This window comes from Chiloscyllium plagiosum, chromosome 17, assembly GCF_004010195.1.
Source record: "Chiloscyllium plagiosum isolate BGI_BamShark_2017 chromosome 17, ASM401019v2, whole genome shotgun sequence".
In the NCBI taxonomy this organism is placed as follows: Eukaryota; Metazoa; Chordata; class Chondrichthyes; order Orectolobiformes; family Hemiscylliidae; genus Chiloscyllium; species Chiloscyllium plagiosum.
In genome coordinates this window covers 25,986,177-26,013,724 of record NC_057726.1, presented here as the reverse complement: position 1 = coordinate 26,013,724, position 27,548 = coordinate 25,986,177, and the positions used below count along the sequence as shown (strand labels likewise).

At 40.2% G+C, this 27,548-nt stretch overlaps 1 protein-coding gene across 5 annotated transcripts in view; it reads right to left on the bottom strand.

Annotated features, from left to right (window-relative positions):
- The window catches only part of LOC122558290 (polyamine-modulated factor 1-binding protein 1), a 488,574-nt gene that overhangs the window by 325,794 nt on the left and 135,232 nt on the right, over positions 1-27,548 (bottom strand). Inside the window, exon 2 of one of the 5 annotated variants that reach the window (XM_043706695.1) lies at positions 2,057-2,120. The exons of the other annotated variants lie outside the window; for them this stretch is intronic. Within the exon in view, the coding sequence (XP_043562630.1) occupies positions 2,057-2,120 (64 nt within the window). The remainder of the gene's footprint in view (positions 1-2,056; positions 2,121-27,548) is intronic. 5 annotated transcript variants of the gene reach the window in all.

Sequence of the window (27,548 nt, the reverse complement as noted above, 5' to 3'; positions counted from 1 at the left end):
ATGAACTGGCAGCAGGTGGAGAGAGAGTCTTGGATTTTGGAGGTACTGCAATGAGTCTGCTGGTATTTTGGATGCCTGGAGGTCCTTTGATTTGGCATATTTGTGAAGAAGGAACACTGGACAGTTACATTCTTTTTCATCGCCATTGATTAAAGTGTGTCATCAACCATGCATCAACATCTTAGAGGGATCAGGTATCTGCAGTTGCAATGTTGAAGGGAACTAGAACTATGGAAATTAACAATATATGTTTTTGTTTTGTATTTGGTATAAGTGGTCAAAAACAGGGATGCAATTTGAGTTCAATAGATTTTCATAATAGAAGCAGAGGAAATAAGACACGAGTTGCTTGCTAAAAACTGCCACGTGTACAACATATTTATTTCAACAATGTAAAGAAATTCCAAACTATATTTGTATATCCTTCTTTGCAAAAGGCAGAATCTGGTGTTATTATATAACACCAGAAATTCATGCAAAAGATGCCTCCTTTCACAATATACTTGGAACATAATGGTTGCTGCTAATATTAATTTTAAAAATCGTATCGTAAATTGTCCATCTTAACTCAGCAGAATCATTATGCTAAGTTTTCAATGAAGTTCAAAGTTCTGAAAATAAGCTGTTTTTGTGGCTAACCCCACAGTTAGTTGGAATACAATATACACATGTGCAAGATCACATCACATCACAGTATTTCTATGGCTGGTACAGTAAATTGCTGCAGGCAGAGACTCGACTGGAATATTCCATTGATCGCATTTGCATTAGATTGAAATTTTGGCACACACTGGGAATACTGAACTGAAATTTGGAATCTATTATCAGTTTGGATAAGACATGACAAACATCAAACCTAGCAAGCCACTCAGTTGTAAGAAATTGCTACATAGTCAAAGAAGGGGATGAAACTGACTGTCCACCAACAGCAAAAACAACAATGGCAAGTCCTGACAACCCTGCAAAGTTTTTGTTTCATTGACAGGATTGGGACATTGCTGGATAGGCCTATCCTTTATTGCCCTTAGAAAGGTAGAGATGAGCTACATACTTGAACTGCTAACCACTTACAGTACTGTTAGGGAGGGTGTTTCAGGATTTTCCAGCAACAGTAAAGGAATGGCAATAACGTTCCAAACCCAGAAAGCTTGTGATTTGGAGAAGTATGTCCTTGTACCTGCTGCCCTTGTCCTTTTACGTGCTAGCAGTGAGGGATCTGGAAGATCCTATCTAAGGAGCCTTGTTGAGTTGATGGAATGCCTCTTGGTAATAAGCATGTGCCATTGTGTGTCAGTGGTGAAGACAGTGAATATTTAAAGTTTAGGATGGAGTACCAATTGAGCTTGCTGCTTTGCCCTGTGTGGAGCTTAGCTTATTGAATATTATTGGGAGTGTACTCATCTAAGCAAGTGGAAACTACACCATCACATTCCTGACTTATGCCTTGTAGATGATAGACCGGTTTCGGGCTGTCAGCAGATGAGTTGCATGTTGCAGAAGTCCCAGCCTCTGAATGGTTCTTGTACCCAAAATATTTATATGGCCAGTTCAGTTTCTGGTTACTGATAATCTCTAAACTATTGAAAATCAGCTATTGAAACTCTCGTGAATGTAAAGGATTCTCTCTTGTTTGAGATGATCATTACATGGTACTGTAAGGCGCAAGTGCTACCTACTTCTTCTCAGCCTAAGCCCAAATTCTGTCAGATCATGCTGCATTTGGAAGAACACTTTTGCATGGCACTAAACGTTGTGCAATCATCGTGAACATTTACATCTCTAACCTTCTGACAGCTCTGATGCAAGGAAGATCATTGGTGAAGAATCTGAAGATATGTTGGGCCCAGGACACTGTGCTGAGGAGCTCCAGCAATGATGTCCTGGGGTTGAGATGATTGACCTGTCCCTGTAACGATGACAACCATCTTCTTTTGTGCTAGCATGACTTCAAGCAATGGAGTGCTTCCTTCCAATTCCCACTGACCATTTTGTTATGGTTCCTTGATTTTACACTTGGTCAAGGCTGATGCCAATGGCCATCCTCCTCACTACTCACCTTTAGTTCAGCTTTTCTGTCATGATTGGACCAAGGCTGTAATGAAGCCATGAGCTGAGTGAGCCTGGTGGAACACAAACCAGAGTGTCACCGAGTTGGTTATTTTTGAGTAAGTATCAATTGATAGCACGCCAATGACACCTTTCATCATTTTACTTATAATACAGAATAGACTGTGGGGGGCAGTGATTGAACAGGTCGAATATATTCTGCTTTTTATGGACAGGAAACAACTGGGCAATTTTCCACATTGCCAAGAAGATGCTAATATTGCAACTATACTGAAACAGGTTGGCCAGGTGTGGGGCTAGTTCTGGAGCACAACTGCGTCCCAGAGCATTGCAAGGGGAAGGAGTCCTGGAGTAGTGTGACGGGAAATCTGAGTCCCGGAATAACCCAGGAGCAAGCGAGTCCCCGAGCAGCGCAACTTACTGCTGAGTGCTGGTGCGGAGTGGACTGGAGGCTTGGAGTGGAGCTGGACAGTTGTTGGACCGGCGGTCAGACCACGTTTTGAGCTGCTGCTATTTGAAATTCTTTACCGAACTGTAATGTCAATCTTTTAACTATGTTATAACTGTCTTATTTCTAACTTACTTTCCAGACATTGTAAGTAATGCGACTATTTTTCCTTTTATTCCTCTTTGGTATCCAAGATTTGTACCTAGGTACTTGCACTAGATAGTGCCATTAAGGGCAGCCATTGTAAAAATCTTTCACTGTACTCCTGTACTGGAGTATACGTGACAATAAAGACTATTGTATTGTATTCTATTCTATTAAGTACTGTTGCTTGAATGTTAACAAAGTCCATTTGTTTTGTGGCATCCAGTGACTTAGATGATTTCTTGACAGTATCTGGAGCAATTCAAATTAGTTGAAGGCTGCTGTTTGCATTGCTGGGAACCTCAGGAGGAGGCTAAGATGGATTGTCCACTTGGCAGTTCTATGTAAGGATACTTAAAGAAGTGTTAGCCTTGTCATTCTGACTGATGTGCTAGGCTCCCTGATCATAGCAGATGGAGGTATTTGTGCAGCCTTCCCCTCCAATGTGATGTTTAATTGTCCCTCACGAATGATAACCGGCTGTGGCTGGATTGCAGAGTTCAGATTTGAACAATTGGCATTGCTTAGATCTGTGTATCTCGTGCTACTTGGGCTGTTTGGCATGCCTCCATTGTTCCAACTTAAAAGAAACCCAAGGCCTCATAAGCAGTTTACGCTAGTGATTTTGGTAGACTGCTCGGCACTTCTGCCTTACAACCTATCTTTAAAAAGAAACAGGATAAAATAAACTCTTAAAGCCACTGCATCATCAGATGTCCTTTAAGAAGACAGTTTACTACCATCTTCTCAAAAGTAATATCTACTGATTTAGCCAGCAATACCCACATCCCATAAATGAACTAAAATAAAATACACTGAAGAATTCTTGAAGTTAATTTTAAGAAAGTTTGAGCAATTTGAAGGATAAACCTGTGTGAAAATTGCATTCAGATACAGTTAGCACATTGCATTATTGAAAAAAATAACACTGAAGATATTTTTGGGAATGTTGGGGAATTCAACCTGAACAAAGAGGATTGGTATAATTACTAAGGAAGTTCAACGCTTGCTCCAAGTGAATAAAATCAAATATGAGAATAAAGTAAATGTTTTCATTATTGCAAAGAAGCCAAATGATTTTGAGATGATATCTAACCAATATTGTTCAGAAGATCCCAAGTACCATGTGTCAGCAATGACCTTCTGGACTCATATTACGGCCTGACAAAGAATTAGATTGCATTGAGAGTTGCGTTCCATGAAAGGAAGCAGTTATCAATTAGTCTATTCATATTACATTCTTAGAATAACGAACATTTTTCAGCTCTATAGATAAGAAACAGCTTTAGAGAACAATGCTGGAGATACATTTGTAGAAGGCTGAAAGAACAATGAAAGCCTGACCAAGGTTTTGAGAAAAAGCAGGCCTGGGTTGAGGCCACAGCCATAGAAATGGCAGAAAGAAAATGCTGTATGTTGCAAATGAATTATTTTCCTTTACTAGCAGAGGAAGTTCACTTACAGGAAGTTGCGAATAGCAACTAACTTTACAGCTAGAGTCAGAAATTTAGGTGCTATCTATGCTATGGTAGCCACCAATAATATAAATGCCCCAATCGTGGTGAAAGTCTCCAACTGTGAGGAAGTCATATCTGGGCAACATGCAGGTGAAAATGAAACAGTCATGTTTCCGATTATGGTGAAGCTCTTGGTCACAGTCATGCACCAGATTAAGCTGTTTCAGGAGGATGGAAATCCTTAAAAATGCATTTGATAAAATGCGTAAGCAGAAGTTCATGTCATTGAAGGAAGAAAAACAGTGCTTGTAAAATCACAATAATAAGGCTGAAGATAAAATTTTAGTGCCCACAGCATAAGTGTATGTTGGAAATTCACAACTTATTTCCATTATTGATACAGCTGCAGCAGTGTCTGTTATCTCTATTCTACAAGAAATTACAAGAATTTTCTAAACTATATTCCCTTTCCCAAAACCAGTGGGAAACTTATTTGTTTTTAATAAAGTCATTTCTTTCAAGGATATGGTTAGCACTGACAAGTCCAGCATTTCATAACTGCCTGTAGGTAAGACGGCAGCTGAGTAGGATGCCCCAGCTGGAGTTCCTCCTCTTTGCTCGTTATTTTTTCTCTTTTTTCTCCATCTCTCCACCCTTCACTCGGTCCCGGACACCTGGCCCCAGCCTCTGAAGCAGTGCCGGCTTTTGGCGGAGACACCAGCAGCCGGAGTAGAGGCGCCAGCAACCAGTGCAGACAGGAGCCTAGTGGCTTGGTGTGGGAGTGGGGATAGTGGCCCAATGCGGAGTGTAGCAGGAACCAGTAGTCAGATCACACGGAGGCCCCTTGTGTTGGTCTGCTGTGGAGAGCCTTTGGAGACAGATTGTGATATTAGTCTTCTTAACTTTGCTTTTGTTTTTTATGACCTATGGTCATACTGTGTATAGCTGTAATGTAAATTTTTAAATTCATTTTTATATTCTATAACTAAGGATTGCAACTAGGTACATTTTTACCAAGATGGTGTTGTAAGTGGCGACTTATAAACTTTTCACAGTACTCATTTGAATACAAGACAATAAAGCATGCACAATTCATTTATTGCCCATTTTTATTTTGCCGCAGGAAGGTACTGATCAGCTGCCTTCTTTAAATGCGGCTATCCAGAGTGCCATTAGGAAGGGAGTTCCAGGATTTTGACATTATTCCAATGCTAGGTCAAGTTAGTGTTGAGGTGAAAAATGACTACTTGCAGCTGGTAGTCATGGAATGAAACAAAGTCTTCAAGCTGGGAAGGAAGTGGCATAAGGAGATATGGTTAAATTCGACTGATTTATTTTGAGTAGAAATGAGTAACAGTACGTCTGGCACTTACAAAGTGCTATGAGAACATAATGTGTTCTTTGTGAAAGAGAACCATATGATAAAATTAAGCATCACAAGGCCAAAGTCGAGATAAATGACAACATAGAGACAAAATTTTGTAAGGTTAAGTACTATGCAGTTATAAGATTAAGTAAAGAGCTTATTACGTTAGAAAGAAGAGGGCAATTAAGAGTGTAATAGTTTAAAGGCAGACCAGGCTGTTTGAATTTATGAAAATAATAAGCAAAAGTGAAACAAAGTGAATGAGAATGATGAGTGTGGTGCCTGAAAAGCACAATAGGTCAGGCAGCATCCGAGGAGCAGGAAAATTGAAGTTTTGGGCATAAGCCCTTAATCGGGAAATGTCAATTCTCCTGCTCCTCGGATGCTGCCTGACCTGCTGTGCTTTTCCAGCACCACACTCTCGACTCTAATCTCCAGCATCTGCAGTCCTTACTTTCTCCTGAATGAGAACGATACTTACTGTCTGCCTACTAGTGACGATTGTTTTATTAAGAGTAGATTGCTTTTTAGATGACATTTTGACAGTGAGACTGAGGAAAAACAATTTGTAAGATGAAAGAAGTTCTAGACTAAAATCAAGAGTATAGATTCAGGATTAAAAGCATAATTATTACTTCATAGTGTGAAGTGAGTCACAGTAGCTGAGTCACCAAACAGTTGATGAAGGTGAGTGAAATTGGTGAATCCAAATCAAGAGATAGTTGAAGGGTTTCAAAAGCAAAGAGAACAGGCATTAAGACTTTGAGTAATACATAACAAACCCCATGAATGTTCTAAGTTCATCCCTGACTAAAACATTTGCTCTACTATACCATTTGCTCAAATATGGAACAGATTCAGTGTGATCTGTGGGCATTTTGTTATACTGGCTTCTCTGTTGAGGCAGAGGTGTAAATAAAGCTGATCAATAATGGCTGTGTCACAACTGGGAAACTCTAATACATATTTTAGAAAGAAAGATAATCTGACATTTTATAAATGGACACAACATCTTCCATGATAGCTTTCAGAACTCACTTGATTATACCTGTTAAATAACTTACAGCCAGAAAGAGAATCTGGTGATTTACTTCAGCATTAATCACAAAGGGAGAAAGATGGAAATCGATTAACTTTGCACAACAAAATGGGGACCTCCTAAATATGAGAATTCAAAGCTTCTGAGCAAACAGGAGATAGGAAGGATGCCATCATAACTGATTTTTGTTTTGGAACAACAATTTTTCAAAGTTAATGGAGCAGCCATTCTAATTTTGGTCATAAGACAGACTGTGAACCATCATTTTAAGAGAACTTCAAGAAGAACTCAGAGAGACCATGAGAGATGTAGAGTTCTCAGTCAAACAGAGCACAAGAAGAAAGGGAACCCAGCTAAAGGACTACCGATGAAGAGCTTATGCCCGAAATGTCGACTCCTGCTTCTCAGATGATGCCTGACCTGCTGTGCTTTTCCAACACCACATTTTTAAACTCTGATCTCCAGCATCTGCAGTCCTCACTTTCTCCATGACGAATGCTGTGCTGAACCAGGCTACTAATGCCAATACTTGCAATGCCACACAGACAAAATAAAAGAACCTTCACTCCCTCCCAGCACTTGTTCTGCTTAATCCACATGTAGGAGAATCCTCCATTCTTTCAAATGCAGAAGCTACGTTGAATTCTGATTTTAAGATTTCAATCCTTTCAACTTGGAAAAAGAATCTTAAAAATAAGCAACAAACCTGTAATGATAATAGACCGATCTTACCTGTACATACTTTTAATCTTTGCATCTGCTTTTTAGCTAATAATTGTATCCCATTTTAGTTAGTAACATTCAACAGTGGTTATGAAATAAGCTAAACTTTATTTTGTTTGAGGCTAAAACTTCGCTGTGGTTATTTTCAAATTGGAATACTTAAAAAAAATTAAATGTGTCTAAATGTGATATGCAAAATCATAATTCATTGCCCTCTTTGTTGATATATTTGTTATAGTTACGGCAGCTGATTACACTGAATCCATGTGTGTAATATACAACAGGACACATATCAATCTGATGTCCCATCCGCTGACTCACTACTATCTTCTTAAGAGCAATTAGATATGGACAATAAATGCTGGCGACCCAGTGATGCCCAAGTCTCATGAGCAAATAAAAAACACTCATATTCATACACATATCGCTATTTTTTATCATTATTTGTCTAATTGACTGCCATTGCAACAACAGATACAAACATCGTGTTAGAATCCTGACCAAAGTTGTGCTACTCTTTCCTAATGTCCAAATGTCTTGTCATTGTTCATTGCGGAAGCATTGCATAATGGAAAGCCTTCAAACAGTTAAAAATGTTAGCTTTTATTGAACAACAGAAAGAGTGAAGAAAAACCTAAACTAAAAAACATATTATTTGCTGCTGGGAACAAACAGAGGCTGTTTGGCTTTCCAGCAACAGCAAATTTACAGTCAAAGAATGATCACATCACTCAGCACTGTAAACTTCTCATGCGCAGGCTGTTCAGTCTTTGGGGGTTTTGACGAGATGAGGCATTGGGTAGCTGTAATCTAAATACATCAGAGATGTGCCATGATGATGTGGTGAGCTTGGTATGTGTCCATTCTCAATCTATGTGATTAGTGCATGTGGGTGATTCTTGTCCATGGAGCTTGGGGACTGCTGACTAAGTTGGAGGTTTGGAAGAGCAAGCAGTGAGCTGGAACTGCAAGTTAACTGCTTTGACTATCATGGCAGGAATTGTAGCCATCTTGTTACTCTCCACTGCATGGGTGAATAACAAACTGCACATAAGTGAGGTGAGAATAGATAACAATGAGATGTTAATGAATGTAAATGGTCCTTTTGCTACTCATGAGCGGGTTTCTTATCTTGACATTCAAACCTTGAGTGGAAAATCCGACCTGTTCATCTCAGCATTGAGAATCTCATTTTTCTCTTGAAGTCTTATTTCCCCAATTGACTCACCATTACCCATAACGTTCAGGGGCTCAGAAAATTCATCCAAATTTGTCCCTGGACTCTGCCTGAGATACATAGATACCAATAGTGTTTCCACTCTAATGGAAGTTTTGCCACTGTACTCATGAACAGTACCTGTGTTTTTAGACTTCAAGCCTTGTAGAAATAGTCTGGGAAGTGCCTCAGTTTTTGGCAAAGATAAGAATTTTTTGGAACTTTTGTAGGGGAGTTTCTGGCTTTGAACATCAGAAGTATTGATATTTGATACTTGAAGGAATCAGGAAATTGCAATAAGAACCTATGGATTTTTGTAAATGTTCGTATTTACATTTCATTGACAAGGTCATTGTGGCCAGAGTTTCTATGCATTACTGTCATTCCCAGCTGTCACAGGCAGCATCAACATCTTCACTCTATTTGCAGCAAGTTGCTGCATCAGGGGTTTTACTGAGACTCTCTTTGTCAGGGGAAATAACTTCACCTCCTTTCCCTTGTCCAAGTGCAAGGAATAATTGACTGCAATTACGTCAAAGCATATACAGAACTGTGAAGGGATTCCATTCCCTGTGTGCAGCTAAAGTAAGTTGATAGGCAAGGAACCATGCAGGTTGATGCCCAGTCTCCTGGCAGTAGTCACGACACCTTCATCTTGCATCAGTATTCAAGATTTTTTGGTGCAGTGCTATATGCTAGAAAACAGGTTGTATGGTCTGAGTATGTAGTGCATAATTTGTTGTCAGGAGCTTGAGCACACCACTTAAGTAGCACTAGATACAAAATTAGAAGCCAATGGAAACAGTGGGGTGAACATGTAAATATATACTTATTTTGCATATATGCTTTAAGCTTTGGAATATTTCAATATGATCACCCTTAAACATTCTCTTCTCCAGCAAAAACATTTACCATTCATGCAATAATTTTCCTTAACTTTGGGGCCTTCCTTCAACTTTTATCTCCATTCTTTTAAGCTGACTTTCCTTTTTAAGTCTCAGTTTTTCTTTCTCTTCTGATGCTCTCTCTTTTTCCCTCTCTTCTGCTTTTAATCATACTCAAACTGTTTCATTTTAGATTAGATTAGATTAGATTCCCTACAGTATGGAAACAGGCCTTTCGGCCCAACAAGTCCATACCGACCCTCCAAAGAGTAACCCACCAAGAGCCACTCCCCTACCCTATATTTACCCCTGACTAATGCACCTAACACAATGGGCAATTTAGCATGGACAATTCACCTGATTCGCACATCTTTGGATTGTGGGAGGAAACCGGAACACCCGGAGGAAACCCACGCAGACACGGGGAGAATGTGCAAATTCCACACATACAGTCACCCGAAGCAGGAATCGAACCAGGTCCCAGGTGCTGTGAGGCAGCAGTGCTAACCACTGCCATCCTTTCCTTATCTCTTGCCTCTAACTCCAGCTGCTTCATTTGCAATCAAATTCTTGCCATCTCTATGGATTCTGGTTGTTTCTCCAGCAAGTTTAAATGCTGAACTACTGCTGTAATTATCTCTCCTTTCCTCGCAGAAGCAGGCAGGTCCAATCCCAGCTTCTCTGCTCATTCCTGCAGCTTGGTCTTATTCACCTTTTGCAAAACTTCCATAGTTACCGCATCCACTTTCAGAATATGTTTGGCGACTGAAAGAGCCATTACTATCCCAAGTTTTGTCTACCCAACCAAACAAATACCCGAAATGAAGATACTAGCACCTACCACTCGCTGTTTAATACCCTGCAAAGAGCCGCAAATCTGAACTAGGCCAGACCCCTGAAAGCATTCTTAAGCAGGCAGCCCAGCCCATAACTTTGCAATTTGTTTCAGTAAGTGTACTGTGAAAATTACCCAGAGTAAGTTAGCTAGGTTGACTACCAGCTTTGAAAACAAACAAAAATCTATTCACAAAATTACACAATGAAACAGAAAAAACAGAATAAAGAACCCCTACAGAACTCAGCCTATCCAAACTAGACTTAATTATGCTGCTCCGAATATACACAACAGTCTAAATAAGCAAACCACCTTTTAAAAACAGTAACAATGGAACAAATGCTTACAGGTTGAAGTTAGAAGGGCAGAAGGAGAGAGAGAAAGTGTGTTTCCACACAACTCGCTGTCGAACTGAATTGCTCAGCTAGAGAGCTGACTGCTCCCCTTTCATTATACAGGTCACTTCTAAAACGTGACCAGTTTGGCCTGAAGTCTCATCTGTTTACATACAAACAAAAAGGCCTCTCAATACCCTTTAATCTCCGTACCAAACCAGTCTAATCAGAACCGGGAGCTGTTTACGACCACTCTGAAAATACCCAAAGACATAGTATCCTTGAGAAAAGAAACAGCTTTTAGGAAAAAAGGAGTAGCTTTTGACAGGTTACATACCGAAAGATTGACTTCTCCACCTCCTGATGCTGCCTGGCTTACTGTGTTCTTCCTTCTTGTCTAATTTGGATTCCAGCATCTTCAGTTTTTTTTGTCTTCAACTAAGATGGGTTTTTCTGACAATCAATAATGGTTTCATGGTCATCAGTTGATTCTTAATTCCAGATATTTTAATGGAATTCAAACTCGACCATTGCTCTGGTGGAATTCAAACCTGGGTCTCAAGAACATTAGCTGAGTTTCTGAATTAATGCCACCGCCTCCTTCCTGTTTATATGGGCGTCCAACAAGGATTCACATCAGCAACCTAACCAAATTATTTCCCTTTTGCATTAAGCTGAATCTTGAATAGGCAGTTGTATAATTCATCAGTTGAATCTATTTCCACTGCGTGACCCAGCAATCTTTTATGTGGTTGTAATCGGTGTACTTTAAGGAAAACATCAATATCAACTTTATGTATAAATACATTAGTGGAATATGCATGTCAAAGGCTGGGCCAGCATTTATTGCTCATACCCAATTGCCTTTTAGAAGGTGCTCATGAGCTGTCTTCCTGAACTGCTGTAATTCATGTTGTTTTAGTACAACCAGATTCCTGTCTGGGAGGATTTTGTCACAGAAATCTTGACAGAATGGAGAACTAATTTCAAGTCAGAATGGTGTGTGTCTTGTGTGAACACAAAGATAATGGGAATCAGGGAAAAACATTCCAATAGTTCGAGTCATATCTGGTACCTAGGAACTTTGAAGTAGTGATACTCCCATGTATCTGCTGCCATTGTCCTTCTAGGAAGTAGAAGTTGCAGGTTTATAGGATGCTGTCTAAAGGTCCTTGGTGACTTATTACAGTGCATCTTGAAGATGGTGCATACTGCTGCCACAATATATTAGTGGTGAAGGGTGGCATGGTTTAGAGCAGCACAGTGGCTCCAGTAATTAGCACTGCTGCCTCACAACGCCAGGGACCTGGGATCAATTCTCGCCTCAGGTGATTGCCTGTGTGGAGATTGCACATTCTCCTCGTGTATGTGTAGATTTCCTCCAGGTGTTCTGGTTTCCACCCACAATCCAAAGATGCACAGGTCAGGTGAATTGTCCATGCTAAATTGCCAATAGTGTTAGGTGCATTTGTCATGGGTAAATGTAGGGAAATGGGTCTGGGTGGGTTACTCTTCAGAGAGTCAATGTGGACTTGTTGGGCCAAATGGCCTGTTTCCACACGAGAGGGAATTTAATCTAAGTATTGAAGATGTTAGATAGGGTGACAATCAAGCAATTTGATCTTATGCTGGATGCTGTCAAGCTTCTTAAGTATTATTTGACTCCCAGATAAGTGGGAAGCGTTGCCTGACATTTGTGACTTGTTGAAGGTGGACAGCCTTTGAGGAGAGGCACAGCAGGTCAGGCAGCATCCGAGGAGCAGGAAAATCAATGTGTCGCGCAAAAGCCCTTCATCAGGAATGATGCTGAGAGCCTCGACGGTGGAGAGATAAATGGGAGGGGGGTGGGGCTGGGGAGAAGGTAGCTGAGAGTGCAATAGGTGGATGGAGATGGGGTGAAGGTGATAGGTTGGAGAGGAGGGTGGAGCGGATAAGTGGGAAGGAAGATTGACGGTGGGACAGGTCATGAAGATGATGCTGAGCTGGAAGTTTGGAACTGGGGTAAGTTGAGGGGAGGGGAAATGAAGAAACTGGTGAAGTCCACATTGGTGCCAAGGGGTTGAAGAGTTACGAGGTGGAAGATGAGGCATTCTTCCTTCAGGCATCAGGTGGTAAGGGAGTGTGGATGGAGGATGCCCTGGACCTGCATGTCCTCGGCAGAGTGGGAGGGTAAGTTGAAATGTTCAGACATGGTACGGTGGGGTTGATTTGTACGGGTGTCCCGGAGATGTTCTCTGAAGTGCTCTGTGAGAAGGCATCCTGTCTCATATAAAGAAGATTGCATCGGGAGCAATGGATACAGTAAATGACATGTGTGGAAGTGCAGGTGAAGCTTTGATGGATGTGGAAGGCTCCTCTGGGACCTTGGGCAGAGGTGAGAGGGGAGGTGTGGGTGCAGGTTTTGCAATTTCTGCAGTGGTAGGGGAAGGTGCTGGGAGGGGAGGGTGAGCTGTTAGGTGATGTGGACCTGACCAGATAGTTGCGGAGGGAACGGTCTTTATGGAAAGTGGACAGGCGTGGGGAGAGAAATATATCTCTGGTGTGGGGTCCGTTTATAGGTGGCGGAAATGTCAGCAGATGATGTGATGTATACAGAGGTTGGTGGGTAGAAGGTGAGGAGTGGGGGGTTCTATCCTTGTTGCGGTTGGAGGGATGGGGTTCGAGGGCGGAGGTGTGGGACATGGATGAGATGTGTTGGAGGGCACCTTGAATCACGTGGGAGGGGAAATTGCAGTCTTTAAAGAAGGAGGCTATTTGGTGTGTTCTGTGGTGGAACTGGTCCTCCTGGGAGCAGATGCGGCGGCGGGGGAGGAATTGGGAATAGGGGATAGTATTTTTGTGGGGTGCAGGGTGGGAGGCGGTATAATCCAGGTAGCTGTGGGAGTCAATGCAATTGAATGTCAAGGGTATTGGGTAAATGACAAGTCAGTGAATATGCTTTTTCTTTAAGAATGTGCTTCTGTTTCACCTTAAGTTGACTGCACTAGGAGCAACAACATCAAAAAGAAGTAAGGTCAAGTAATGCTAACTAAAAAGACTTGCATTTCTGTATCACCTATTCATATACCCTAAATTGATTTACAATCAATTGATTACTTTGAAATTACATTCACTGTTGCTTTGCAGGTAAATTTATGAATAATTGCAGAAACAGCGAATGATCAGTTTTTTTGTGTTTGAGACAGGAAAAATGATGCCAAGAACACTGAGCGAACTCCCTGTGATTTTTCAAATACTTCTGCAGGGTCTTTTACATTCTGAAAAAGTGATTTTTTTTTTTATTCACTCATGGGACATGAACATGACTGGACTGCCAGCATTTATTTCCCATCGTGACTTGCCCTTGAGAAGTTGGTGGTGAGCCTGTGATGGCTCATACAGTTGAAAGAATGGAAGTTTCTCCTACAGGTGGGTTGAGCAGAACATATGCTAGGAGGGAGTGAAGTTTCCTTGATTTTGTCTCTATGGCATTGCAAGTATTGGCTTTAGTAGCCTGGTTCAGTACAGCAGTCCATTAGCTGGGTTCCCTTTCTTCTTGTGCTCCTTTTGACTGAGAACTTTCCACCTCTGATGGTCTGTCTCAGAGTTCTTCTTGAAGGTCTCTTAAAATGGTGGTTCACAGTCTGTCTTATCACCAAAACATACATGACAGCTACATTAACTTTGATAAATTGTTGTACAATAAAGCAAACTCAATTATGATGATAATTCCTGTGGTGTTCTTTCTGTCACCTGTTTGCACAGAAGCTTTGAATTCTCATATTTAGGAGGTCCCCATTGTGCTGTGCAAAATTAATTGATTTCTAACTATCTTCCTTTGTGCTTGATGCTGAAGTAAAAACAGTTTCTCTTTTTGGCTGTAAGTTATTTAACAGGTATAATCAAGTGTGTTCTGAAAGCTATCTTGGAAGATGCTGTGCCAATTTTAAAAAAAGTCAGATTAGCTTTCTTTATAAGATATACACTACAGTTACACAGTTGTGACACAGCCATTGTTGACCAACTTTATTTACACCTCTTCTCCAACCGAGTCGAATATAACAAAATGTCCTTAGACCACACTGAATCCATTTCATCTTTGAACAATTGGATATGATGGAGGAAATGTATCAGTCAGGGGTAAACGTAGAACATTTATAGGGATTGGTGTGCATTTTCCAAGTCTTTAATGTCTGGTCTCTTTGTTTTCAAATGTCTTCAACTATCTCTGGATTTGGATTCACCAACTTCACTCACCTTCATTATTTGACTCAGCTATGTTACATTTGACACTATGAAGTAATAATTGTGCTTTTTCATTTTGATGCAATACTTTTGAACTTACTTAGAACTTCATTTCAACTTATAAAATGCTTTTTCTCAGTTTCACTGTTGATCAAAATGCCATCAAAAAAGCAACATACTCCTATTATCCTTCTTAATATCTGAGTCATGAATTCTAGAAAATTGTAAAAGCAGGAGACACCCCAATGGTATAAAAATGTGCCTCTGAATGGTAAGTAGTTCCATATTCAGTTCATCTTAATTGCATGTATGTATTTGATCAGCCCATGTTATTAAACATCTTTCTGTTGGCCAAATTGATAAACCAGTCTTCACCAATAGGCAGTCAGCAAATATCATTCACAGTCACTGTATTTCATTTTTACTTATAATCGTCATTAGTCCAAAATTCTCAGTCTGCTTTTGAACTATTATATTCTTAATTGCCCTTGTTCTTTCTAACCTATTCAGCTCCTTATATATTCTTCTAACTATGCGTAATACACTGATCTGACCTTAAAAAATGTTGTCTATATATTGTCATTTAACTTGACCTTTTGCCCTGTGATGTTTAACTTTATCATTTGGTTCTCCTTGCTCAAAGACCAGATTATGTTCTCTTACCGTTTTCTTATATCAGACATACTCTTATGGATCCTTACTCAGGATGGCACTGTGGCTCAGTGGTTAGTACTGCTGTCTCACAGCACCAGGGTCCCAGGTTCAATTCCAGCCTCGGTTGAGTTTGCACATTCTCTCCGTGTCTGCGTGGGTTTGGTCCAGTTTCCTCCCACAGTCCAAAGATGTGAAGGTCAGGTGAATTGGCCATGCTAGATTGCCCATAGTGGTAGGTGCATTAGTCGGAGGGAAATGGGTCTGGGTGGGTTACTCTTCGGAGGGTCAGTGTGGACTTGTTGAGCTGAAGGGCCTGTTTCCACACTGTAGGGAATCTAATCTTAAAAAAAATAACTCAGCCGAGTATAACCGTGTCTTATTCAGCTAATTCCTTCTCAAAATGGAGATTTTGTTCCATTCCATAACTACCAATTGTAAGCAGTAGAATGTATCATTTTTCACCTTAACACTAACCTGACCTTACTGGAACACTGTCAAAATCCTGGAAATCCCTTCCTAATGCCACACTGGATGTACCAATGCCACATGGACAGAAGCATTTCAAGTAGGCATCACATCATTAACTTCTTGTGGGGAATTAACAAAGGACAATAAATGAGGGAATTGTCAATGATAACCATATCCTTTAAATAAATAATTTTTTAACACCAGTTTTGTGTAAGGGAATAGAATTTAGAAAATTCTTGTACTCTCCTTTCGAAATTAAAGACACTGCTGCGGCTGTAACAATGTTGTGAATCTCCAACTTACACTTATGCTGTTGGCACTGGAATTTTATCTTCAGCCATATTATTTTCATCTTACAAGCACTGTTCTTCTTATCCTGTGACAGAGTTTAACTATTGATCTTCCCATTCAATGACAGGAACTTCTGCTGGTACATTTTATCGAATGCATTTTTAAGGGTTTCCTCCTGAAACAGCTTAATCCAGTGTATTACTATGACTTGAAGCTTCACCATAATCTGGAACATGACTGCTTCCTCTGCCCCTGTGTGTTGTCCAGATATAATCAACTTCGCCACAGTTGGGGACTTTCAACAGAATTAGGGCATTTAAATTATTGGTGGCTACTATAGCATAGAGAGCATCTAAATTTTCAGACTCTGGAGCTGTGAGGTTAGTTGTTGCTCACTTTGAATTTAAATGAACCTCTTCTGCTGTAAAAGGAGAGAATTCCATTGCAACATGCAAGTTTCCTTCTGCTATTTCCTGGGCCGTGACCTCATCACAGGTCTGCTTTGACATTAGCTTAATGTTTTTTCTCAAAACCTTGGTCAGGTTTTTATTGATCTTTAGGCCTTTTACAAATGTATCTTCAGCATTGTTTTCTTGTCCAAAGTGCTGAGAAATTTTCTTTATTCCAAGAATGTAATATGAACAGACTCATTGATAACTGCTTCCTTTCATGGACTGTAATTCTCAATGCAATCTCATTCTTTGTTGGACCATAATATTAGTCCAGGTCATTGCGTTCACTATATTTTACAGTACTTGGGGTCTTCTGTACAGCATTGGTTAGACATCATTTCAAAATCATTTGGCCTCATGGTGATGAAAACATTTACTTTATTTCCATTTTCGATTTTATTCACTTTCAGCAAATGTTGAACTTCATTAGTAATTATACCAGTCCGCTTTGTTCAGTTTGAATTCCCCCAAAGTCCCCAAATATATCTTCAGTCAGTGCTTTTTTTTCAATAGTGTGACATTCTCTACCTGAATGCAATGTTCCCATAGACTAACCTTTCAAATTGGTCAAGCTTTCTCAAAATCAATTTCAAGAATTCTTCTTCAGTGTTTATTTTATTTTAATTCATTTATGGGATGTAGGTGTTGCTGGCTAAATCAGCCGAAATTGTCCTTGAGAAGTTAGTGGTGAGCTGCCTTCTTGAAGGACTGCATTCCACGAACACCTGCAGTGATTTCATGATATTGACTCAAAAACAGTGAAAGGGTTTGTGGCTTGGAGAGAAAATTATTGGGGTGGTGTTTCCATCCATCTGCTGCTTTTGCAATGAAGTATCATCCATGCCATGAATGTGTTATCAGAAGCTTTCCTCTATAATTTCCCTTCTACCCGGTGGACTCTATGTGGCTGGCAACAATTGACCTAATGCATAGTTGCTCCTTAATTATGACGGTGATGACATGAATCCTGGAAGTGCTGACAATGGCAACTATTTCCCTCAATGGTAAATATAGGAGAACACAAATGTGACAGAATGGAGATGTGAAACATTCATAATTATGCCAGCAACTTAAAACTGTGTGAGCAAACTCACTTGGTTCACTGAGAGCAACACTCCAATAAACTCTCCGATATTGCCAGTTAGCCCATTGTGATGAATTTCACCATACTGATCCTTATTATCCAAGCTTCTGTGAATTCAACTGGCTTCCTTGCCCTGGCACCATAATCATAGACCGGATATCCATAGTTCTACTCTAGGACAAGCAACATTATTTATTGATTTAATTGAATTGAACCTTAGCTCCATTCCCTTTCCTTCATATCCTGTTTTATAGGAACAAACCAGAGACGTCCCGTGAATGATGTCTTTTCCAGTTGATCAAGTACAGTGAGAAATGCATTGCCATACTTTCCTCCAATTAACGTGACAGATTCCAGGCCAAGATTAGGCACAAAGAGGACCAGTTTCAGAGATAACATAACATACTTCAATAGCAGTGAAAACATAGTATCACAACAGTGCAGAAAGAGTTTATTCTGCCCATCAAGTCTGCACCAACCCCAGTCCAATCCCCATAAAACCTGCATGGGATTTTTACCATGGCTAACACACCTAATCTACACATACCTGGACCCTGCAGGGTACTTTTTTTTAAGCGTTTCCAATTCACTAACCTGCACATCTTTGGATTGTGGGAGTAAACTGGTGCATCTGGAGGAAACCCACAGACATGGGAGAATGTGCCAACTCCACGCCAGACAGATACTCAAAGCTGGAATCAAACCCAGGTCCCTGGCGTTGTGGGGCAGTAGTGCTAATCGCTGTGCCACTCAAACATATCTGATGTCATTTTGATTCTGGTGCTCTGAAGCAGTACTGCCTATAAATGACTCCCCTGTCTGGACTCAACGCAAATTCCTGACCATAATCCCACTAGTTTATTATGTTTTCCACAACCGATGCCCCAAGTCATCATCTGATGTCGTGTTTCTGGGACTGGCATCTTCAGTTCCTCTATACTTTACCACAAATTGTCATTGTGACTGAGAGAAAGTGAGGACTGCAGATGCTGGAGGTCAGAGTCGAAACATGTAGCACTTAAAAGGCATAGCAGATCAAGTAGCATCCAAAGAGAAGGAGAGTCGATATTTTGGGCATAAGCGCTTCATGAGCCCAGTGCAGCAGTGTGTACTATCAACAAGATGCACTGCACCAACTCACCAAGACGCTTTCATCAGCACCCTCTAAACCTGAAATCTCTACCACCTATATGTATGGCAGCTTATACATGGGAATACCACTACTTGCAAATTTCCCTCCAAGCCAAGCACCATTCTGAGGTGGAACTATAATGCTAGTCCTTCATTGTCACTCCAGTCTAAACTATGTAGCATAGACCTATGTGGGCATTGGCAAGTTGTTTGGGAATACAGGGTGAGATTGGCAGAATAAGGGTCTCGACTTTGAGCGGAAGATGTCTGATTCTTCAACCAAGCTTTGACCAGTAGGCTGAGAATGTTGCTAGTGAGAGGCAAAAGGCATTTATGGATTCTTGTGCATGCCTTAGCATATTATTATTGTCTAATCTTACCTCATTGATCTGCAGTGTCTGTCTTGGATCAGCCTCCGTCGTGGATAGCAGTCGCCAAAGTTTCAGTGCATGCTCCACGGGAACAACCATTGCAACCCCTGTCCACAGATGTTGGCATCAGACACTGAGTAGCCTTCCAAATCCTCATGACATATTCCTAACCACTTCCAATATGGTTCTGCACTTTGGAGTGCACCAGCACCTTTCAATATAATGCTGTTGCCAGCACAATTTGTGTACAGGGATAAGCATCCAGCTTATGATTCAATCAGAATGCATTTCAGGGTTTCTTGCTTGCTCTTTTTATGCTCATTCAATATCTCTGTCTTTCCTTTTTGCACTTTGCTTCTAAGCTAGAGCTTAAAGGCTCCTGTAAGGTATTTATGTTTTGCCTTGTTTTTTACACAGGCACAAAGAAGGCAACTTACCATCAGTGATCAGTCAAGGAGCTGGACATATTGCAACACTATATCAATTTAACATCAAGACCAAGTATCAATATGATACTTAACAAATACACTGCAAGTATATTGACATAATGACCATGTCCAAAACCCTAAGGGGTATAGTCCTTAGCTGAGTCAAGGGACAAAGCCTTCAGCCAGAGGTCCCAGCATAGCAAGTCAAGTGCAGTAGTTCTAATTTTCTCTACTTGGTTTTAGGTTATTCTTTTTATAATCTCTGACCTGCCACCTGTCTTTGCACTATTATATGCTTTTTCACTAACTTTAACTTTCTATTTAACCATCAGTGGCGGGTCAACCTCTTGGAAGTTTTCTTATATTAGAATATATCTGTTCTATGTTTGCTTAAATATCCCCTTAAAGCCTACTGTTGCATCGCTATTGACTTTTATTAAAAAATTTGCCAACACCACTCTGCAGTTCTACTTTCATGCTCTCATAACTTCTCATATACAATTTCATTTTTCAAAGAAGTCTTGGACCCATTATTCTCTTCCTCAAACTGAAGGCAAGAATCCACCATTCACAATGGCTTCCCATAATCTTATTTAATTACCTGATACCAGACCTAGTTTAACTTGCTCTCTGGTTGGTTTCGGAGCTCTTCTAAGAAACAATCCTTAAAAAAAATTATGAACCTCTCATCCAGGTTACTTTTGGCTTCTGTGCTCCCTGGCAAAATTGCACAATTACAATTGAAATATTATTAGACACCCAAGTCCCCTCTGCATAGCAGCATACAGCAACATTGTACCATTTAAGTAATAATACTTTTTACTGTTATTCCTATCAAAATGGATGACTTCACATTTATTAACATTGTATTCCATCTGCCAGATCTTTGCCCACTCACTTTGAGAATCCATGTTCCTCTGCAAAGTTTCATTGTCCTTTGCACACTCTGCTCTGCCACTCAGCTCAGTGTCATCTGCAAACTTTGACACACTACATGCGCTCCCCAATTTCAGATCATCTATATAGGTTGTGAATAGGTGCAGTCCCAACACTGATCCCTGAGGCACAAAACTAGTTACTGATTGCCAACCAGAATAGCACTCATCTATCCCCACTCTTTGGTTGATGTTAGTCAACCAATCCTCTCTCCACACTAATGCTTTATCCGTAACACCATGCATCTTTATCTTATGCAGCAGCCTCTTGTGTGGCACCTGGTCAAGTGAACAAGTAATTAATGGCAAAAACTGAAAGAACTGCAGATGCTATAAATCAGAAACAAAAACAGAAGTTGCTGCAAAAGCTCAGAAAGTCTGGCAGCATCTGTGAAGAGAGATCAAAGTTAATATTTTGCATCTGATTCTAAGGACAGGTCACTGGACCCAAAATGTTAACTTTGATTTCTCTTCACAGATGCTCCCAGACTTGCTGGGATTTTCAGCTAATTAATGGTACTGTAGAACATGAGAACAAGGGAAGCACAATAGGAAATGTCTTCTTCTAACATTATGGGTGGATTCTATACCTACCGGCTATATTGCTGACATTGATACAAAGAGGAACTGACTAATACGGAACCAACCTGTCAATTCACTCATTAGGTTTAACTGCAATTTTAAATTAATTTAATTCTGAAGCCTGCAATGAGATTGCTTCAACCATTACATATTTTCATTTAAGGAAATTGAATTTAAACATATAAAAGCAAGGTTTTTGAAATAGCATCATGCATTACACAACTACCCTTTCACATCTGTTGGCAGGGTTCAAACCCAGTTCAGCTGAAATAGATGCAAGTTTCTTTTGCCATAACTTTATAGAATACCAATTGAAATGAATTTTGGAATTCCACTTCAATTTCCCAATAATACAACTCAGAAACCGAAATCACCTGCAAATTCACCACTGGGTTGAGTAATCTATTTAGAAATAAATTATGATATATTGTCTATACTGCAGAATCCTTTTGATCCTTCAAATCATGTGCATCTTCCACCACAGTGGGGATTTGAGATGGCTTTGATGGATTCTCGGAAAGCAACATGGCAAGGAAACAGAAAACACATTTATCACATAGTTGTTCCAGCCGTTTTTTAAAAAAAATTGGCAAGTATATTGGAGAGTTCTTTTTGTTTTGTGAGGCACCAAACCAATGTAAAAGTTATCAAGATAAACAACTAATGTGTACAAAGTTAAAAATCACACAACACCAGGTTATAGTCCAACAGGTTTAATTGGAAGCACACCAGCTAGTGTGCTTCCAATTAAACCTGTTGGACTATAACCTGGTGTTGTGTGATTTTAACTTTGTACACCCCAGTCCAACACCGGCACCTCCAACTAATGTGTAGATCATCTGGTTGATTTCTTTCCTCAGGGATGCTGAGACTAAGTGTAATTTATAGATACTCCTACTGAGATCAGCTAATGTCACCCTTCAAGTTGAGAATGAACTGCTCTGTGTGGCTTCATGGCTTATCCCACATGGGAGACTTCGCCTTCACTCACCTTTTTGAAGTGAAATGAGCAAGCAAATTTCTCTGCTTCCCAAAGTGAAAGTTACCTCTAAAATATTCTACATATTTCCAATTACAAAATGAGAACTTAAAGCACACATTGCATGAATAATATTCTTAAATCTATAGTTCACTACTTATATTTTGTTAGCTATATAAATTTATTGCTAATTTTTTATTGTGATATTAGGACAACAAGAAACAATGCATACTAATTAAAACTGGGCATACACCAATTAAACACAATTGTTAGTCTAGCATAATTGCATAATTCCCAAAACAATTATGATTTTCTCTTTGTTAAATCAATCAGCTCTAAGTACTCTACACAATTCAAAACGCACTAGGGATAAATTTCAGCCAATTTACTCAAATTAATTACGATTGTTTAATCACCTTTTTGGTTTATACTTTTAATTAAAATGTAATGAACTTTGCAAATAATCAACAATCATTATATGTTCGTTAAAGAAAAAATTGGAATGAATCACTCATTTCCAGCCTTAATTATTCCAGGACTAGAACAAAGCCATTCCAATAGTTTCTTCACAAATATTACATTATAGCATAATACACAATATTCATGTCATCCCTTAACTTCCATAATAACGCCTTCAGTTAATATTTTCTCTGTTTACCTAGTACCAGCTGAAATGTGGACTGACTTTGTCCTTTAGAGAGGGGACCTAATTGAGGTGTACAAGATAATGAGAGGCATAGATAGAGTTGATAGCCAGAGACTTTTTCCCAAGGCAGAAATTGTTAACACGAGGAGTCATCGTTTTAAGCTGTTTGGCAGAAAGTGTAGAGGGGATGTCAGAGCCGGGTTCTTTTCGCAGAGAGTTGTGAGAGCATGGAATGGGTTACCAGCAGCAGTTGTGGAAGTGAGGTCATTGGGGATATTTAAGAGACTGCTGGACATGCATATCATCACAGAAATTTGAGAGTTCGTACATTAGGTTTACCTTACATGAGGAACAATGGTCGGCACAACATCGTGGGCTGAAGGGCCTGTTCTGTGCTGTACTGTTCTATGTTCTATGTTTCGGGGCACTGAAAAAATATATACCAAATTCTCAAAGGCATTATTCAGCTGACTATTTTCCATATACGCTATGAAGGGGCAAACCAATTTTCCAGGCTGCATCAGAAATCCAATTCCGAACGAATTGCCTCAAAGAACACACGAAATAGCAGCGATAAAGGGGGACAATGAAAGCATAATTGCAGATCTCAAAGCCAGTGAGAGGATCTCATGAAAAGATGACTACCATGACTTTGATAATAGTGTACTTCTTTTCCTGAAGAACTAGTTTGTTGCCATCCACTGCCAAACAAATGACAGAAAAAGTAAACACAGACTTTATGCATTTTCCCCACCAAGTTCCTTATTATTTTTATTCATTCATGGGATGCCAGCTTCGCTGCCTGTGTCAGCATTTATTGCCCATGCCTGGTTACCCTTGAGAAGGCAGTAATGAGCTGCCTTCTTTAATCACTGCGGTTTGCTGCTAATGGTGTTAAGGACAGAGTTCCAGGATTTTCAACCAGTGACACTGAAGGAACGACAATACATTTCCAGCACAAGTGGGTGGTTTGGAGGGGAGCATGCAAGTGGCTCTATTTCTGTGCATCTACTGGCCCTGTCCTTCCAGCTGGTTGCGGTCTTCGGTGCCTTCTGAGGAGCCTCAGTGAATTTCTGCAGTGAATCTTGTAGATGGTAACACTAGTGCTACTGATCAATGAGAGGAGTGCAGGAAGTGAATGTTTGTGGATGTGATGATGGGTTGCTTTGACTGGATGGTGTCAAATTTCCAGAGTATTGTTGGAGCTGCACTCACCGAAGCAAGTGGGGAGTACTCCATCACACTCTTGACTTGTGCCTTGTTGACGTTGAACCAGCTTTGGGGAGGCAGGAGATAAGCTGCACATTGCAGGATTCTTAGACCCTGACTTGCTCTTGTAGCCACCGTATTTATATGGCTTATCCACTTCAGTCTCTGACCAATAATAGTTCCCAAGATGTTGACAGTGAGAGATACAGTGATGGTAATCTCATTGAATTTCAAGAGGTGATGGTTTGATTCTCTCTTGTTGGAGATGGTCAATGCCTGCACCTTGTAGCATGAATGTTAGCTGCTACTAGTCAGTTCAAGCCTGGATATTGTCCAGGTTTTGCTTTGTTTGGAGAGGGACTGCTTAAGTATCTGAGGAATCACAAATTTTGCTAAATGTTGTGCAATCATCAGTGAACTTCCATACTTATGACCTTATGATGGAGGGAAGATCAATGATAAAGCAGCTACAGATGGTTGGGCTTAGGACACTATCCTGAAGAAATGGAAACTCTTGCTGTGCAATAGTAGTGTCTCTACCTTTGAATCTGAGTTCAAGTCCCACCTGCTCCAGAGATGTGTAATAATGTCTTTGAACAGGCTAATTATAAAAATGGTGAAAGTGAGTACCACAGATGCTGGAGATTCCTGATGAAGGGCTTTTGCCCGAAACATCGATTTTCCTGCTAACTATAAAAAAATCTACCCAAGGAACATATACAGAGATATCCTCATGCTGAGATAATTGACCTCCAATAATCACAACAATATTTCTGTGTGCCAGGCATGATTCCAACCAGCAAAGAATTTACCCCTTGCTTCCCACTGACTTTAGTTTTGGTGGGGCTCATTAATGCCATACTCTGTTACATGTGGCTTGATATCAAGGGCAGTGACTGTCAACTCACACCTAAAACACAGCTCTTTTGTCCATGCTTGAATGAAGATTATAATGAAGTCAGGAGCTGAGTGCTCCGGGTTGAACCCAAACTTTGCAGCAGTTAGCAGTTTCTTACAAATTAAGTGCTACTTGACACTTTCCATCTGAGTGACAAGAGTAGACTAATGTGGTGCTAATTTGCCAAGCTGCACGTGTCCTGCTAGTTACATACAGGACATAAGTGAGTAATCTTTCACATTGTCAGAGTTGTACCTGTACAGCAACAGTTTGGCTAGGGGCATAGTTCTTTTGCATTAATGTTGTCACTGCCCATAACTTATGCAGCATCCAATGCCTCCAGCCATTTTTTGTTCTTACATGTACTGAATTAAGTTGGTTGAAGGCTGGCACCAGTGGTGTTGAGATCTCTGGAGGATGCCAAGATGGATCATCCACTCAGCATCATTGCAGATGCTTCAGCCTTATCTTTTCTACTGACTCCCTCTTTGTTGAGGATGTGGATGTTGCCAAAGTGATGTCCTTCAGCAGGTTGTTTAATTATTCACCACATTCACAACTAAATGTGGCAAGAGCTGTAGAGCCTATATCTGATCCAGTCTTATTGCTTAGCTCTATCAGTTCACCAGGTTGACACCTCATTTTTAGGTATGTCTGGTGTTGCTCCTGGCTTGCCATCCTGCATTGTTCATTTAATCAGGGTTGATCCCCTGGCTTGATGGTAATGGTAGAATGGAGGATATGCTGTGTTTTGTTTAAGTACAGTTTGGCTGCTGCTGATGGCCGTCAAGGCTTCATGGATCTGTTAGATCTGTTTGAAATCTGTCCATTTAGCACAAGGGTGAGATCATGTATCTTTTCCCTACTGTTGGTTTCCTCACCAACTTTCGCAGACAAAATTGAGCAACTATGTCCTTTAGGACTAGATCAGATTAATTAGTTGTGTTGCTGCCAAATCACTCTTAGTGTTGGAGTCCTCCAGTATGTGGGGCATTATGGGGTAACCAGCATGATTGGCCTGATTCTCTGAGACTTTATGGGGTCTGGAGTCAATGTTAAGGGTTCCTATGACAATTCCTTTTTGGATGTATACCACTGTGCCACAAAAGCTTTCTGATGACACAGGGCATATCCAGGAATGGTTAAAAATCAGACAACACCAGGTTATAGTCCAACAGGTTTAATTGGAAGCACACTAGCTTTTGGAGCGATGTTCCTTGATCACCTGATGAAGGAGCATCGTTCCGAAAGCTAGTGTGCTTCCAATTAAACTTGTTGGACTATAACCTGGTGTTGTGTGATTTTTAACTTTGTACATCCCAGTCCAACACTGGCATCTCCAAATCCAGGAATGGTGATATTGTTGACTGGGACATTGTGTGTGAAGTATGATACCGTGAATATGTTTATGTTAGGCTGCTGCTTAACTAGTCTGTGAGACAGCTCTGCCAATTTTGGCACTATCCTTCACATATTAGTAAGGAGGACATTGCAAGGCTGACAGGACTGTATTTGCTGTTGTCATCTCTGGTGGCTAAGTCAATGCCAAGTGGTCTGTCCAGTTTGATTCATTTATTTGTTGACTTTGAACATTGCAGTATAATCATTTCCAATCTACTATGGGTACATGAGCAAAATTCAAACCAATCATCCTGAAGCCAGTGAACTGCAACACATACACAGTCTGGAAGAATCACAAAGTTTCCTGATTGACTTTACAAGTGTAGTCAGACATTTCTGAGATGGGGAAGCTAGATGGGAAGAAGACATAGTGATCAATTGATATGTCTCTTTAACTACTTGTCTAATTGGTTGAACAAACAGGGAAAAGAAAAAGCTTGGGGAGAATGATGAACTCTGAATTCAAGTCATCTTTTTGATATTCCACCTTTTTCATAACATGAAGCTTCCAATGTTTTATCTGGAAATCTTAGTGCATGCTTTCTTGGTTTTGAGCCATTGTTCACTGTATTAAAATGCAGATTTATTTTGAAAATAATTAGTACCACTTAATGCAGCTATACCACACTTTTAGATTAGATTAGATTCCCTACAGTATGGAAACAGGCCCTTCGACCCAAACAGTCCACACTGACCCTCCGAAGAGTGACCCACCCCCTCTGATTAATGCACTTAACACTATGGGTAATTTAGTATCGAACCCAGGTGGTCCCTGGTGCTGTGAGGCAGCAATGCTAATCACTGAGCCACCATGACGCCCCCTTAGTTTAACAGATGCAGATGCAATTTGTCTCACTTGTGATATTTGGATATACTGCTGCTATTTGCAGCCAATGAACATTTGCTAGCTGCATCAGTTACAGTGTGAGATGCAATGCAGAGTACAAGTATGAGTTAATGACACAATGCAATCCTTACATTCATTTGAGAGCTTATGCAATTTTCCTATGTATTTATTCATATCCCACCAATTCAGGTTTTACTGGAAATGAACCAAAAGATTGGAATTTTAGGTTTTTGCGGTTATGGTATATTTCTTTTTACCTTCTGAATGTAATGTCAAATGCTTCCTCTCTATAGAGACATTAAGCATATCTAATTCATTTAACAAGTCTGAATTTTGGAGACCATAGCATTCACCAACAAAGTTTTGCCAAACACAAACAAGTCCCCCAATGTATTAAAGATTTCTTTTTGGAAAAGTGCCAAGGCTAGGTTAAT